Source organism: Pseudophryne corroboree, chromosome 4 (genome assembly GCF_028390025.1).
Source record: "Pseudophryne corroboree isolate aPseCor3 chromosome 4, aPseCor3.hap2, whole genome shotgun sequence".
Classification (NCBI taxonomy): domain Eukaryota; kingdom Metazoa; phylum Chordata; class Amphibia; order Anura; family Myobatrachidae; genus Pseudophryne; species Pseudophryne corroboree.
Genome location: NC_086447.1, coordinates 147222870 through 147241118, shown reverse-complemented (window position 1 = coordinate 147241118; position 18249 = coordinate 147222870). Strand labels below are relative to the sequence as shown.

The 18249-nt window shown below is 42.7% G+C and overlaps 1 protein-coding gene and 1 pseudogene across 1 annotated transcript in view; one reads left to right on the top strand and one right to left on the bottom strand.

The window, feature by feature from the left end:
* PXDN (peroxidasin) overlaps positions 1-18249 on the bottom strand; it is a 193269-nt gene that overhangs the window by 32530 nt on the left and 142490 nt on the right. Inside the window, exons 10-15 of the mRNA XM_063915492.1 lie at positions 16211-16483; positions 12725-12841; positions 10773-10931; positions 7652-7764; positions 6012-6165; positions 3323-3431 (exon numbers count right to left, since the gene is read on the bottom strand). Coding sequence (XP_063771562.1) covers positions 3323-3431; positions 6012-6165; positions 7652-7764; positions 10773-10931; positions 12725-12841; positions 16211-16483 — 925 coding nt within the window. The remainder of the gene's footprint in view (positions 1-3322; positions 3432-6011; positions 6166-7651; positions 7765-10772; positions 10932-12724; positions 12842-16210; positions 16484-18249) is intronic.
* LOC134912386 (5S ribosomal RNA) lies at positions 1220-1338 on the top strand (annotated as a pseudogene).

The window sequence follows — 18249 nt, the reverse complement described above, 5'->3', positions numbered from 1 at the left end:
AGAGGTTGTTAGCATATAATTGGCCAATGATACGGGCTTGCTCACCGCGTCGAGGTCACCTCTATCGAGCAAGTCCCTAACACTTTTGGGGTTCACCCTGGGACGCAGGGCACCCCCAAATCAGCCCAGCCATGAACCCCCCAAGGCATCACACTAGTGGAAAATCGTGAGGTGTAATAAAGTATAAGAGAAGCATAGGTAGTTACGGAGTGTATAAAGGGTTTTAAAATTAGATATAAAGTGGGTGAAAAAAATACATGGATAAAATGACACACTTAGGAGGTAGTGAAAAAATAGTGACTTTAAGTGTTAGGGTGTGATGCCCTGGAGTGGCCCAGACAGAACAGTTCAGGGGATCCCACGTCCCAATGCTTACCCCCAAATAGACTGACACTGTATGAAAATAATAGGACTTACTTTGTATTACGCCTGAATCATTGATGTGCAGTCAGATGTAGGTCCCTGCTTAAAATCAGTTTGGTAGGTGGGGGAGGGGTGCTAGTCAGAATGAAGTAATCTCAGACTTCAGGTGTGTATTTATACACATATTATAGACTATCCAGAGGAAATGGGTCTAGACTGCACACCCTAGTATAGTCTATACTATGTGTATAAATACACACCTGAAGTCTGAGATTACTTCATTCTGACTAGCACCCCTCCCCCACCTACCAAACTGATTTTAAGCAGGGACCTACATCTGACTGCACATCAATGATTCAGGCGTAATACAAAGTAAGTCCTATTATTTTCATACAGTGTCAGTCTATTTGGGGGTAAGCATTGGGACGTGGGGTCCCCTGAACTGTTCTGTCTGGGCCACTCCAGGGCATCACACCCTAACACTTATAGTCACTATTTTTTCACTACCTCCTAAGTGTGTCATTTTATCCATGTATTTTTTTCACCCACTTTATATCTAATTTTAAAACACTTTATACACTCCGTAACTACCTATGCTTCTCTTATACTTTATTACACCTCACGATTTTCCACTAGTGTGATGCCTTGGGGGGTTCATGGCTGGGCTGATTTGGGGGTGCCCTGCGTCCCAGTGTGAACCCCAAAAGTGTTAGGGACTTGCTCGATAGAGGTGACCTCGATGCGGTGAGCAAGCCCGTATCATTGGCCAATTATATGCTAACAACCTCTTAGTATATTATATACTGTAATTTATAGTAATGATTGTATAGTGCATCTGCACCCATTTCTTCCCCTGTACTACTATCATACCACACTGGTAACGCCCGAATCCTTCCGATCTTGGAAGCTAAGCAGTGTTGGGCCAAGTCAGTACTCAAGTGGGAGACTCTTGAGGAATACTCGGTTTAGTAGAAAATTTTGGGCGGCCAGGCTCAGTGTCTAACACCGACAGCAGATTCATCTTTCCTTATTTCAATCTGTTCTCTATCTGTATCCTAAAGCCAGGTGTAAATAATACAGCCGTTCACATCATCAAACCACCATTGAGGTGCTAAGTGTCTAGCTCGACTTTAAAAATATACAGTTTAGGCAGCCAATTGAGACTATATGGATTGACCATATATTTGAAAGATTGTTGTTACCCAGGCAGCTTTTGAACCATTATCTGACATTAACATCTATATTATCGGTTCCAGTGTTTATATGTATTCTTTTTTTTCACTTGCATATTCAACTACTATGTGTTTTATGTTTATCAACAATAAATATTGAATTTTAATCTATTTCTTTGATACTTTCACAATTATACAAGAGTGCACCCACAAAAGAGTCTTCTTTCTCTACTTTTGTCCAATATGTTTTGTTACTGACTCTGGGTGCACCGCCAAATTGAGATCGATTAGAAAAAATATTTTCTTTCCTTCATTAGTGTATTTTGGTAAATAAACTATCTGCTGTTTAAATCTACTTATCAACTGTGCGGTATAACCCCTATACATGACCAAATACTGTATCTGCTCTCCAGCTGGATTTCCATTTAGTTTTTTGTGAATTGTGATGGTTGTAATAGTTATGCACCATATTGTGGCATATAATAACTAAAGTCTCTGGGCATGTAAGTGCTCTGTTCCTCTAGTGCTTAGAGTACATCTTGTTCTGACAGGTAGCAATGGAACACAGTGTTCTCTGTGCTGCTCAGCGTCACTGTAACTGACAGCGCTGTTTATATGGAACATGAGAATCTGTTGTTGCAGTAGAGAACCTTATTTCTCAGTGGTCTGTGCTCATAATATAATAACCCTTTGAGACAATGGCCCTAGCAATCACGTGTTAGTCTCAGTGTTCACTTATACCCCTTTACCACTAGCTCAAAAAACACGGGTAAATGCACGGGGGCACTCATTTACCAGTGTTTTTTGCTAGTGGAAACGGCTCCATCAGGAAAAAACCGGATCAAGTGACCCAGGAATCCTACCTGGGTAGGACACGAGAATGATTCGGGTAAGGTGTAGTGTAAACGGAAGCCGTGTCGATGCGACACGGCTTCCGTTTACACTGTATGGAAGGGCGGCGCTGGAAGATCATGTGATCTCCCAGCACCGCCCCTGCCGCGTCACCAGCAGCGTCTCCAACCCGGCAATATGCCAGGATGGTGACTGCTGATGGGAAAGGGGCCATTGCGGGTCGCAGCCGTGTCAGGCTCCCGGGCTGCGACCCGCATCGTAGATGGAAAAGGGGTATTAGTCATTCTGGTAGGCTTCTTTTTTTTTTTATAGAAAAGCACAAGTTCTCCTAATCACAAAGATGCTTTCCTTACCTCAAGTTAAGTTGTATACCTAAATTAAGTCTTTGCAAAAAAAGTTGCCTAAAGGAACATTAATCCAATACTATATGTGACAATATATTGTATCATGATCTAAGCCAACCACATACAGAGGCAACGCAACAGAAGAAAATAAATAGCAGCCACGTATATTCAACATTAAACTCTATGTAGAAAGACGTGATACGTGATTATCATGTTGGAGAATAGCGTACTATTCTGAAATGATAACTTAATACATTACCATGTGTAACCAAATCATACAGAACCCCGGTGTGCTACGGAACCAGAGTACATGCTCTGATAAACATACTGCAACTTGAGTGACTGCTTATAAGCAGACTGTCCTCATTTGGCTGCTGTTCCCAAACACCACATATAATTAGATCAGTGGTCAGCTAATAAAACTGGCACTGGTGGCATAGGATATAATGAATGGAATCGGTACCAAGAACAGACCGGCCTTATTAGGACAACTTATTCTACCTCTGCAATGACTTTCTGTAACGTCACCACAATACTCCTAGAAACAGGATCCACATTTAATTTCTATAATTAAAACAATAATGCAAATACCTGTCAAACAAATGTGACCTTGTTGAGTTTATTGCCCTGTCCACTGTGGCAATGGCTTCATTAATAGACACAGTGACAAAGGGGTCTCCAGTGCGGCTGACTTCTGGAACTGTAGGTGGGGGAAAAGGAAAATAGAGTTAAAATAATAAATGAACAGCTTAGAAATCCAGTAAATAACTGGGTGCAATACATTCCTCCAAGCTGGAGCGCTACACAATTGTAATAATGGGCTAGATTTATCAAAGCTTGAAGAGAAATAAGGTGGACGGAGATCAAGTACCAGCCAATCAGCTCCTAACTGCCATGTGACAGGCTGAGAGCCTAATTCAGAGCTGATCGCTCGCTAGCATTTTTTGCACCGCTGCAATCAGGTCAGAACTGCGCATGTACTGCAATACGCAGGCACGTTGCACGGGTACAAAGCGGATCGTCGCTCTGCGATGGGTTTGTGCGAAGAATCCCTTCATACGGCTGTTCACAATGAGATTAACAGGAAGAAGGCGTTTGTGGGTGGCAACTGACCGTTTTCTGGGAGTGGTTGGAAAAACGCAGGCGTGTCCGAGCGTTTGCAGGGCGGGTGTCTGACGTCAATTCCGGGTCCGGACAGGCTGAAGTGATCGCAGCGGCTGAATAAGTCCTGGGTTACTCCAAAAAATGCACAAAATCTTTTTGTACCGCTAGGCTGCACATGCAATCACACACTTGCACAGCTAAAATACACTCCCCGGTGGGCGACGACTATGCGAACGCAGGACTGCAAAAAAAAGCTAGCGAGCAATCACCCTGAGTTTAAAAAATGACAGTTTGGAAGTACGCTGTGGGGCCCCCCTGTCTGTCGAGGCCAGGGATGCAAGTACCCCCCTGATGGCGGCCAAGAAGTGAAGGGATGACAAATGTAACCTAAACATTTAAGGTGCTCAGTGTCATTGTTTAGTTTATCTAAGGATTAGTTACCAGCCCATCAAAATGACCAAAGATCATAACCGTAATGACAGCCACAGCAGCTGTGCGCGCCCGAATGAAGCAACACTTGAATTGCTCTGTCGGTCGCCATCTAGTGGCCACTTGTGCGCACATCACTTGAATCCCCCCCCCCTTCCCCTAGAGGCGAGGAGCAATGTTAGCCTTTTATTATATAGGATGTAAAGGCTATAATTAAGGATACAGGTATAAAAGTACAATGACAAAAATATATAGTTTTTACAACTAATATGAAAAGGACTGATCTCAGCATACTGCTGCAAACCCTTCAGGCAGCACAAGACCATTTTACCTTGGCAAAACTAGCTACAATACGGACCGTTCCACATGTAGAAGAGGACAATAAGAGGACTATACTAGATTTTGTTCCCAGCTCTGCAATGGTTTTCACTCTCACTCTCTCTCTCTTCAATGTCTCCTTCTTTTCCATTTCTTTCTTCCTCCTCATCTGTCTTCTCTCTTATAAGCATGTTATTTTATTATATAGATTATCCTTAGCTTTACGCTTTTTCTTTACATCTTATTAGGAGTGTATGTACATTATCATGATGTACAGATGTGTCCTCTTACATCTTTGCTGCAATCCTGCTACACAGCCCTTCAAGTTGCACCATGCTGTGGCGGGACTCTGTAGCGCCAAGCATTTTTTTTTTGCCTCTTTTGGCACAAAAATGTGTCTTAGACGCAATGTAATGCAATGCAATAGGACGCAAGGGCAGCTTCTGCTCATTAAAAGGTTATGCAGCATGCCAATATACTGTACGTAATAGCAGGTCTATCTGCATCTGAAATGAAATGTTAGAGTGATTTCCAGGAAAACACTAACATTTCATTTCAGATGCAGATAGATCTGCTATTACCCACAGAATATAGGCGTGCTGCATGTCATTTTAATCAGCAGAAGCTGCCCGTGCATCCTTTTGCACTACATTGCACGAAAGACACATTTTTGTGGCAAAACACGCAAAAAAAGATGCTTGATGCAACTAAGTCACTCAGCACTCGCGTGTAATGCGCATGGAGCTAAGTTGTAAGAGGACACATCTGTAATATGTGACAAGTATGGGAAATAACAAATGTATTTTGAGACAGAGTTATGGTGGACGTCCATGGACGTTACATAACTAAAACTGATGGGAGGGACCACAGTTCAAACCAACTATAATTACATGCCAATAAGAAGTGATTTTTTTTAATTTTATTTTTAAACTACTTTGCTTAGATTGAACAATATCTATATAATAATCCTCTAAGGTAGGCCTGGCTAACCTATAGCTCCCCAGATGGCGTGAATCCACAAGTTCCAGTATGCCCTGCCATAGTTTTGCTAGTAGAAAATACTAAAACTGTCAGGGTATGCTGGGACGGTTAGTTTTACAGGCCAGTTCTATGGTCTGTCCCATCTCCAGCATGCATGCACAGTGGGAGCCGGAAAGTGTGCCATCCAACCTATGGCTCCCACTCTTATGGGAGACAGCACAGACCTAGGAGAGGAGGAGAACTCATGGGGAACTAGCATGGTGCAGGACTTGGAGGGAAGAGAGGTTGGGGATTGGACAGAGCAGCAGAGAGGGGGTGAAGCAGGACAGAGCCGTGCAGGAAGAGAGGGGAGCAGAGCAGGACAGGGAGAGTAGGGGGGCAGACTGAGGTGGTCCACCTTATGCCGGGTGCTTTTACTAGAATTAGTCCTACACTATATTAGTCGTACCTGTAACACTCAGCACCATGCTGACTGAAGAATAGCCAATACTATTCCTAGCCACACATTCATATCGTCCTTGGTCTGCTGGGCCAACATCACGAATGGCTAAATATCCACGGCTAATATGAAATTTTCCACTCTCTGTTACTTGAATACCATCCTGAAACAAGCACAAATAAATTGGTTAATCTTTTTGTGTACAATTTAGCAACAAATACAATTATTGGTTCAGTTACATGTAAGCCACCTAGCAGCAAACACTATGATTGGTTCAGTTACCTGTCTGCCACCCAGCAACAAGCACATTCATTGGTTCAGTCATTAATATACCATTATGATTAAAATTTGAAACAAACCATGAATAACTGCCAAACAAATGACACAAGATTAAGGAATTGTAACACCTATATACTAAATGGGGTAAAATTAGGGGATTCTGTACTGGAAAGACTTAGGTGTTCACATAGATAGCAAACTAAGCAGTAGTACCCAAAGTAGGATTGCAGCAAAGAAGGCTAACAAGGTATTAGCATGTATAAAGCGGGGAATTGATGCAAGGGATGAGAGTGTTATACACTCATTATATAAATCCCTAGTGAGGCCACATCTTCAATACTGTGCACAATTTTGGGCACCATACTATAAAAAGGATATCCTGGAACTAGAAAAGGTTCAGAGGAGGGCGACTAAACTAATAAAGGGGATGAAGAGGCTGGAATATGAGGAAAGGCTTGCAAGGCTAGGCATGTTTACACTGGAAAAGAGGAGACTAAGAGGGGACATGATTAACATTTACAAATAAATAAGGGGACAATACACAGAGCTTACGGGGGATCCGTTTTTGGCAAGATCAACACAGAGGACATGTGGACACCCGCTTAGGTTAGAGGCGAGGAGATTTCGCACACAGAGACGTAAAGGTTTCTTCACAGTAAGGATAATACGTGTTTGGAACTCCCTGCCTGAGAGAGTAGTAATGGCGGACTCGGTCAACACTTAAGTATGTGCTAGATAAATACCTAATGGATAAGGATATACAGGGTTATGGTGTGTAGTCACACACTATAGATATTTAAAAATAATTAAAGAGAGGAATAAACACAACGGCTGACAACAGACAAAATTAGTCCTAAAAATAATACAGCGTAGGAGACCACAAATGGGTTGAACTCGATGGACAAATTGTCTTTTTTCAACCTCAGAAACTAATAGCTAATTTAATATAAGTGCCAACGTTTTAATCCGATCTCAGCATTGAGATAACAGTTATTTACAGCAAAACTTTGTTTGTTACTCACATCTGCCTATGCAATTAGGCAAATAATGTTAGTTTAAGAGGCCCATACATCTGTGACCAATTGCCATACTTCTCTGATCCCCCCGATGCCTGGGTCAGAGTTTCAGGGAAATCAAACATTGTTGCATTTCCCCAATCTGCCAATCCCGACCAAAAAATTATCGTGATCGACAACTATGGAATTTATTCACGTAGAAATTCCCCGATTCCCTGACTGGCGGATCTGACTGGTGAATCACGGCACTGATGTATGGCCCACGTTGCACTTCATGTTTATATAGTTGGGGCTGCCTAAATAGTAACATAAAGCTCAGAAACGCTGGTTATGTTTATGTAACTGGTTACCTACCTTGTTCCAGGTTATAACAGGCAGTGGATCTCCTTGAGAACTACAAGGAACATGAACTTCAGTGCCAACTTCAGCTGTCATGTCACTGGGTACAGTAGCAAATACTGGGGTAACTGGGGGAAAAAACAATACAAGAAAGAAAGACAGTACTGTAGTCAGGATAACTAAGAAACTAGCAAATAAAAGTGTAAGGTAAAACATTTAATAACTGCAGCCGTCTCTTTGCTAAGCATCAGTAATGCAGAAAAATTATTGCTTTCAGGTTTTAAAATGTTAAAATCTGTTTCTCTTCACTAATTAATAAGCAGAATTGTCAGTGTTAGCTCATATTTTAAACAAATGAACACTACTGGCACTATGACCCAGTGATGTACAGTGGTTACGTCATATTACTTGGTGTTATATCCTACTGTATGTCTACATAGACAGTACTACTATAGAATTGTATAGTGATCAAGTGCAGCAGGTCAGGCCATGCTGGAGGCATTATGTCCCATTTATGCAAAGAGTGCAATAAAACTGTATAATGGTCATGTCCAGGAGTCAGGTCATGTTGGGGGTGTAGTGTTCTTTGTCTATATAGAGAGTAGAACTGTTTTATCATCATGTCCAGGAGTCAGGTCATGTTGGGGGTGTAGTGTTCTATGTCTGTAGAGAGTGTAGAACTGCTTTATGATCATGTACAGCAGTCAGGTCATGTTGGGGGTGTAGTGTTCTTTATCTATATAGAGAGTAGAACTGTTTTATTATCATGTCCAGCAGTCAGGTCATGTTGGGGGTGTAGTGTTCTATGTCTGTAGAGAGTGTAGAACTGCTTTATGATCATGTACAGCAGTCAGGTCATGTTGGGGGTGTAGTGTTCTTTATCTGTATAGAGAGTAGAACTGTTTTATCATGTCCAGCAGTCAGGTCATGTTGGGGGTGTAGTGTTCTATGTCTATATAGAGAGTAGAACTGTTTTATTATAATGTCCAGCAGTCAGGTCATGTTGGGGGTGTAGTGTTCTATGTCTGTAGAGAGTGTAGAACTGCTTTATGATCATGTACAGCAGTCAGGTCATGTTGGGGGTGTAGTGTTCTTTGTCTATACAGAGAGTAGAACTGTTTTATCATCATGTCCAGCAGTCAGGTCATGTTGGGGGTGTAGTGTTCTTTGTCTATATAGAGAGTAGAACGGTTTTATCATCATGTCCAGCAGTCAGGTCATGTTGGGGGTGTAGTGTTCTATGTCTGTAGAGAGTGTAGAACTGCTTTATGATCATGTACAGTGGTCAGGTGAGGTCATGTTGGAGTAGGAGTGTCCTGAGTGTAGTATGTTATCCCGGCGCCCACCATACCAGCACCGGGACCCCAACCGCCAGCAGCTGGGCGAGCGCAATGAGCCCCTTGCAAGCTCGCTGTACTCGCTATGCGCGCCACACTATTCTCCCTCTAGGGGGGTCGTGGACCCCCAAGAGGGAGAATAGTTGTCGGTATGCCGGGTGTCGGTATTCCAGCGCCAGTATACTGAGCGCCGGGATCCCAACAGTCGGCATACTGAATACCACCCTAGTGTCCTGTTTGAATAGAGTAACAGAATTGTATTATGACTACATACAGTAATCAAGTCATATGTATGTGTAATATGACCTTCTGTGCTCAGGTCATATTGTGCGGTGCAATGTCCTACGTTTGTATGCAATGCATTAAAACTGTAGTCTAGTCTTGTCAAATTGGAGGTGTAGTGTCCTATGTTTATACAGAGTGACACAGAATTGTATTAGGATCAAGTCCTGTGGTCAGCTCATACCTGCCTACTCTACCAGATCACCTGGGACACTCACAGATCTCAGGTGGCTTTCCCAGATGCCTGGAAGAGTAGGCAAACCTCCCATAGGCTGCTCCCCGGCCACCCACTTACCAATGACGCAATTTAAGCTGAATCAGAGCATTCCCACTCCCTGCTTCACGATGCCAATAATCACAGCACTTCATAAAAGGGGCCATGATGACGTCACTGCACCTCTCCACATAGCTGCCCCCAGCGTGGGTAGCTTAAGAATCTCCGCAAGCATGAATTTGAACATATTGGGCCAATGTCAGGTCACTATTGTGGCAATCACGCAGTGTGCTGATGTTAGGCATTCTGCACATATGCCGTAAGGAACCCGAGTCCTTGTTTGCAAAGCCGTTGCAGACATCAGGTGACTGGAGGCAGGGGGAGGTGGCAAGGAAGCAGCAGCTATGCAAACTACTACCGCACCTGACTCATGCGCAGTGGTGTAGTGTCCTGTGTCTACATATAGAATAATAGAATAGAATTGTGTTATGGTTATATTCAGTGCGTAGGCCGAGTTGAGTAACATTAGGGTCTAGGTCTATGCAGAGTGTAATATTATTGTATTTAGATTGCGTCAGGTCTTGGAGGCTTCTCAGCGGTCACATTATGTTGTAGACATTGCTTAGCAAGTAATATAAGTATTGTAACAGAATTTTAAATTTGATTCTAAAACTAAAACCTATAGTTGTCTTCTTGGTGACCAATTTGGTTTTGCACAACCTTAAACCAAAGGGGGTAATTCAGAGTTGATCGCAGCAGCAAATTTGTTAGCAGTTGGGCAAAACCATTTGCACTGCAGGGGGGGGGGGGGGAGGAGGGGGGGGGGCAGATACAACATGTGCAGAGAGAGTTAGATTTGGGTGGGGTGTGTTCACACTGAAATCTAAATTGTAGTGTAAAAATAAAGCAGCCAGTATTTACCCTGCACAGAAACAAAATAACTCACCCAAATCTAACTCTCTCTGCAAATGGTAAATCTGCCACACCTGCAGTGCACATGGTTTTGCACAACTGCTAACAAATTTGCTGCTGCGATCAGGTCTGAATTACCCCCAAAGTTCTATGCTGCCTCACTATAATATATCAATCCTGCTTTACAGTGAGAACAAGTACAACTTTGTTTTGGTGCAATTAAGTTCCTAGGATTCTAACAACACAATTTAGTGGTCATTCAGGCCGTTAGGAATAGCGAGCTAGCAGTGTGCAGTCAGACTGGCTTGGTTCTTCTTATTCAGCAATGGATAACCTGTAAGTGTTTCTACACGGTAAAATACAATGAGGACAGGCAGAAGCTCTCCCTTACCTCTGGCTTGTACTATCAGCTGTGCAGCAGTGCTTTTAGACCCAACAATGTTTACAGCCTGACATTCATATTGCCCCTGGTCGTGTAAAGCAACGCGAAGTATTCTCAGTGTCCCGGTGGACAGGACTTGATGTCTTCTGTCAACGGACAGCTGATTTCCTAGGAGAGCGCAGAGTCACTACTCAATACATAGCGATCACTTAATCACATTAACAAGATTGGACCATTTCATTTTTATTACTCTCAGGGATTACAACTCAACAGAAAAATGTAAACACTGTTAGCGTCGTGAAGACATAAAACGGGCAATTAATTTACAATATGCAGCCTTCACAAATCACTCATCACACTGGTGATATACAGAGAGTACATATTCAGGGTGGCTTTAGAGCCCAGCATGGTGCAGAATAACCCAGGAAAAGAAGTGCATGGGGCGTCATCTGAAGCGAGTAAAAATCTGTCTGTTAAAAAAAACATCTGCATGTATTAGATTAGAACAATGGTCTGTCATTATTTTGCAGGCAAATCTTACTAGCATTAGTTTATATACATGGTGAACATGAAATCAGAGGGTTAACTAAAATGGTTTGCCAAATGTCAGCTACATGAAGAAATGCGCTGTGATCAGGGTGGGTGACAGATAGAGACTGGTACTGAGAGATCTCTTGGCCAGTTACTATACACAGACTTTATCATTCTTACATACTTCTGTCTGCAAGACTCTAAATTTAGAATTCCTTTACTTCAGCATTTCATTCTCTTTCACTCTCTCCGGACACATTCTAGTCTGTACTATAAAATGCACAAACCATAAACCAAGTACACAAAAGACACAATTAGAAATCATCCGATTGTGATCAACTGAATAGAGACCTTACACTAAGGGGTCTATTTACTAAGACTTGGATGGATGGAGATAAAGACGCTGAGATAAACTACAGGTTGAGTATCCCATATCCAAATATTCCGAAATACGGAATATTCCGAAATACGGACTTTTTTTTAGTGAGAGTGAGACAGTGAAACCTTTGTTTTTTGATGGCTCAATGTATACAAACTTTGTTTAATACACAAAGTTATTAAAAATATTGTATTAAATGACCTTCAGGCTGTGTGTATAAGGTGTATTTGAAACATACATGAATTATGTGAATGTACACACACTTTGTTTAATGCACAAAGTTACAAACAATATTGGCTACAATGACCTTCAGGCTGTGTGTATAAGGTGTATATGTAACATAAATGCATTCTGTGCTTAGATTTAGGTCCCAACACCATGATATCTCATTATGGTATGCAATTATTCCAAAATACGGAAAAATCCCATATCCAAAATACCTCTTGTCCCAAGCATTTTGGATAAGGGATACTCAACCTGTACCAGCCAATAGGCTCCTAGCTTTCAATTTTCAAACACAGCCTGCGACATGGCAGTTAGGAGCCGATTGGCTGGTAAGGCTTGTATATAGACCCCTTAGGCAGGGAAGTCCCGTAAAGGTTTGGTGTGTCAGATTGTAATCTTCTGGTTGCACTATCATTTAGTGAACACATGTGGGAGATATGTATGAAGCAGTGAAAAGAGTGCCCATGGCAACTAAACAACTGCTACTAATAATTTTATAGAATGCACTTTAAAAATGTTACTTCAAAGCTGATTGGTTGTCATGGGCAACCTCTCCACTAGCACACTTCTCCATTCCTTTCACTGCTTTATACATCTCCCCCACATTTACCCATCGGATGCATCTGACCTAGATAACTGTATTGAAGGGATTTAAAATTATAAATGTAACATATCTCTGTAGTAAATCAGATGCCAGAACAACTTATTGGCAGAACTAAAGCACGGTAGGAAACCCAGTGCCATAAAATATGGGTCTGGGCTCTGTGGCAGGGAAACCTCTATTCACAGAATAGCTATACTGTAAAGAGTATAAAATGCCTCTTACCTCCTTTGGTCCAAGCAATAACTGGATGGGGGTTTCCTTGAGCTTCACAATGAAAATCCACAGTATGTCCCTCAAACACGTTCCGTTCCTGCGGAACAACTGTGAACTGTGGAATAGCTGGAAAAAAAAAAGATGCAAGACTAGAATATATCAAATAGTTTTTCTCGCCTTTAAAAAACCAATACCTGAAATTCAGTTTTATCCGTCACTTGATCTATGTATAATGTATTTATTTTGTTGCTAGTACAATTTTGCAAAGAGCCGCAGGTTTGGTCTATTTTACAAATCTCCTGCCCGCACCCTCCTTTACAACCAGCTTAGATATGCAGCATTTATGGAGGCTACTGAGCAAAGCAATTTGAATACATTTTCCATGTGCTGGTTCAGTTAGGAAAGTTATGTTATCGGGCAGTGTTTCTCAAACCTGGTCCTCACAAAACTTTAACAGGGCATGTTTTCCAGATAATCTAGCTGTAGCACAAGGGTATGAGTTGACTAATACAATAGATCAAAAAAGGTACTACAGATGTTTCCTTTCCTCATCTAGCCTCCATACAGAAGTGTCCTTGCATTGCAGGCTGTGTATCCCGGCACAGCATATCGTAGCTGCACAGTAAGGGAAAATAATGTATGCGGCCGTAGGCAGCGGGGGTGCGATGCTCCCGCTGCCCTAAATAGCAAGGGGGAGCCAGAGGGCAGGGGTGTATCTTCCTATTGGCCAGGATGGCACTTGCCAGGGGCGCCGGCCAAAGGGGGGGGGGGGGGGCGCCCGGCAATGCCACACGCGCCAGGGGGTAGAATGATTAGTTCTAATTGAGTACATCCCTTAGCAGTGCTCATCCACTGTCGGACTCTCAGAAGCGTATTGCACTCTGACACTCTCTGTGACTACAGTCACAATGATGGTGAATATAGCCGGGGAACGGGGCACTTCCAGGTATAGGGAGGGGGGAGGCACTTCCTCTTCCTCATCCGCTCCCCTTCTCATTGGTTCCACGTGGTCTGTCACCAAACACCAGCCACTACAATCAGCACCAGTCAGCAGTGCAGCATGAGCATACCTGTATATTTTCTGCGGTACCGTAGCTGCACTGCATTGTCTATCCTGGCAGTCTGGATCACAGCTTACAAAGAGCTCTGTATGGAGAGGTATCTAGACCAGTGACTGCCTGTCCAGCTGTGTTGAGACTACAAGTCCCAGCACACCTTGTCAACTGGATTTGCTGAGACATGTAGTGCCATAACACCTAGAGAGGTTTTTTTTTAACTGTATGTATGTGTGCATATATCCCCTCAGTGTCCCTGTCCGCACCCTCCTTGTAATTCCCCCTCAGTGTTCCTGCCCGCACCATCCCTGTAACTGCCCCCTCAGTGACCCTGCCCATACACTCCTATAATTCCCTCTCAGTGTCCCTGCCCGCACCCTCCCCGTAATTCCCTCTGTGTCTCTGACCTCAGCCTATCTGTAACTCCCCCCTCTTTTTACCTGAATGGGGAAGGTGGGGTGCGCCAGTTCCTTAAGATGCCAGGGGCACTCAGACCTCTAGATACACCCCTGCCAGAGGGATTTCGTAAGAATGCAAATGTGACATGAAATAAAGACCTCATGTCACCTTATCTCCAATCATTTATGTAGTCTGAATGAGGCTTGAAAAATGTAAAGTTCAAAAGGCTGGTCTCTGATGTGAGGCTTCAGAGTTATATGGCAAATCCTTTCCCATCTCAGACAGCAATCCCATGATACACTCATCTATTTGTATGGAGAATTCCCAAAGTGGTTATGCAGCTAGAAAAAGGAGCATTTAACCCTAAATAAAGTATTCTGCACGAATGGATATTTTACAGTCGGTAACTGACATTTAGGATGAAATTCAATTCGCTTTGGTAGATTACTGCCGGCAAATTGATCCCCCGGAGCTATACAATTAGCACCTAATCCAGCAGTTATCAGGGATTATTTTAGACCTGGACCCCTTCACTGGGCCCCTTCATCAGACCTGGGCCCGGGTAAGTAGTACCCTCTCCCTCCCCTCTCGGCGTGTATGAGTATTGCTTATCATGAAGAGGTCAGAATGAGGACATAACACGGAATTCAGAACAAAATTTACTTTAAAAAATGTTGTCTGTAAATATGTTTAAGACAAAAACAAATGCACAAAAACAAAATCAGAAATAAATGAAAACGTGCCATAGGGAGTTTGGTTGATTGAGGAGCACATTTTTAGCTGAAACACAGAATGCATCTGCCTTTACTTGTGGTTTACATACAATGTTGATTTATTGGAACATTTACTTGAAGCACGCAATCCGCTGTCCTAGTCATCCCCAATGGAGGTCTTGCTGATCTGCTACAGTGGATAAGAGCCAGCTGGCTGACGTGGGAGTCTGATTAAGCAGTGGAAGGACAGAACATCGATAACAGCAAGACTGCAGTTGGGTCAGTCAGCCTGACCAGGAACCTGGGACTTCACAGCTGCTGAATACCAAGTCTGCTGCATTTCTATATACTGCAAGGATGTTTTTATTAAGGAATAATTACACCACGGTCCACTACCCCTCACAACAGACTTCTACATCTGCACTACTACAACGGAACTCCTGCAGCACAATAACGGAACACAATCAGAATAATACTGCAAAGATCCTCCCCAAAAATTGTCCACATATTCCCAGTGGCAAAACAGATCTAAAATCCATGAAATTGAGAACACTTCAGAAAACAGATTTATTAGACTGTAAATTTTAAATAACAAATAGCAAAGAAACCTATTAAGTGTCTGGACACACAGACATTATTCAGATCCATAGTTTTCCATCTTCTCATAAGATGAAGTGGTCTTTTTATATGCATGCCAGATTCAGGTCAGTCTTTTAATAGCAGAAGTAAAATATATTTACCAAAATGCTTTGCATAACATACTATGAGCATCACTAAGTGCACGTCCATTTCCGCTCTGCCAAAGGACTTGCCTATTGCGCTACCCCCGAGCTAGTAGAAATCTGGTAACCCCATCATTTAATGACGCACACCTAACGCCTGCCAACTGCACTTTGACACAGAAGCAAAATAACCAATGCACTCTACAAAATATAGAACAAATCTTCAAACCCACAAAATAGCTACATGTAAGATAGGCACGTTCATTATACCCTCACAGCCATTATTCATAGTCCTACATGATCATAAACTAAGCAGTGTCTTAGAATAAAATGGTGGTTTTAGAGTGGTTGGAGGTTGGACACTACAGTGTTGCGTAGAACTCCCCTCTGCAGATGCAGGCGCACTTCCAGCTGGTTGAGAGGTATCCGAGAGCACACAGTATGTCGGACCTCGTTTTAGATAATATAACAAAGGTGGACAACACTGTACAGCCAGTGAGCAACTAAAGTCCTATGTCTGCTATCTTTTGCAGTATTTCAGTGTTAACATGTTTTTGTTCTTCATTATAAATGGGCTGAGCAGGCAATCCACCCATCTAGACTTACCTTGGACTATAATGTAAGCAGTTGAGTGGATGGTGTCTAAACTGTTCGTTGCAAAACACGTGTACTCCCCACTATCTTCTTGATTAACATCCTGAATGTAGAGCCCTCCAGATGGTGTAATACTGATTCGGGGATCCGGTGGCAGAGGGGTCCTGTCCCCTCTAGTCCATGTGATCCTTGGTTGTGGTTGGCCAACTGCACTGCACTCTAACGTGACCCTCTCTCCGACCAATACTTCTGTATTTTGAGGCTGTATCACAAAACTGGGCCTGGCTGTTTGAAACAACAGTTAATATAAGTCACATTGAATCATGTCCATAATGACAATTTATTTCATTTTTTGTACTTTGTATTAGTGAACAACTGAATAATGCTAGGAGCACAGGTGTCTCCGCAGCCAATGAACATGCAGCAAGGGTGAGGGAAGATGAATTAACATACATTTAGCAACTTGCGCACTCACAGATAGAAATGTGTCCTCCTACATTAGCCTCACTATGCGGTGCACGGCAGGATGCCTGGCGTGAGTGAGCCAGTATGTCCTGTGCAACTCTGCTAACGTCAGCAGTTTTGCTTTTGCAGAAAATGTGTCTTATTCGCATCACTATGGAAATAAGATGAACAAGCAGACTCCGCAGATTAAAATGACATGCAGCATGCCTACTGTATATTCTGTGGGCGACTGCAGCTGTATGTGCATATCAAACACTACGTAATTTAGCATTTCGTATGCAGATACAGCCGCAGATGCACACAGAATATAGGCATGCTGCATATCATTTTAATCTGAAGAGTCTGCTTTTGTGCGTCTTATTTGCATAGTGATGCGAATAACACATTTTTCGTGGGAAAAAGCATTAGTAAACGCGCTAACCACTAGGTGCAACAAGAAGGACTGTTTACTGTGACTGCAGCAAGGGTGATATACATCTGTAGAAATGTACAACTGCTCTTTTCCATACATACGTGTCCTATATGTATAATACTGTATGGAAAAGAGCAGTTGTACATTTCTACAGATGTATACAAATGTAGCAATTTTCTCTAACATATCCAGAATTTATAATACAGGTGTGTCCTCTTACATCCTTGCTGCAGTCACGCTAAACAGACATTAAAGTCGCACTCTATCGTTGAGCGTCTTTTTGGCTCTTTTTTTCTGTGAAATTGGGTCTACGCGACCAGCTTCTGCTGATTAAAATAATATGCAGCATGCCTATATTGTGTGTGTGTGACTACGACTATCTGCATCTGAAATGCCACGTCACAGGGTTTTCCAGGAAACCATTGTAGCATGCATTCTGTAAGCAAATACAGTTTAAGTCACACACAGAATATAGGCATGCTGCATATCATTTTATTCAGCAGAAGCTGCTCATGCATCCTCTCGCATTGTGCCTAAGAAAGTTCTGCAAGAAAACAAAAATTGCAAAAAAACAAAAAAAAAGTCGCTCAGTGCTACAGAGTCGCACGGCACTCACGCATTGTGTAAAGCAACTTATAACGCACAGAACAAAGATGTAAGAGGACACATCTGTAGGTATTATACACTGTTCTTATGTTATACCCCTTTCATACATAGGGGTCTATTGAATGCATGTCGGATCCTCTCAGACATGCAGTATTCAATTAGCGGCATTTCCGACAAGTTTTGCAGTTTCCGAAAATGCGGATCTAACTCTTGAAGTCGGATTAGCAGTGTCGAAAATGGGCCAAAAAACTATCGGAATTGGATGATAATTCGACAAAACATGTGGACCCACGGATAATCCGCCGATCCACGTGATTGCAGACAAGTCGAAAAAATGATAGCTCCACTGAATAGGCTGAATCCTGATTCAACAAAAAAAGTTGTAAACTGACCCCAATTCCGACTTCAACTGAATAGACCCGATAGCCTTTTAACCCAGGATATTGTCGGGGCTTGCTCACAATCCGGGTCTCAGCTATGCCTGAACAAACCCGACCTGGGTCCGTGAACCTGCTCGTTACCAAGACCAACTGGTCACCTGCAGTCTGAAAGGCATTACCCGGGTCAT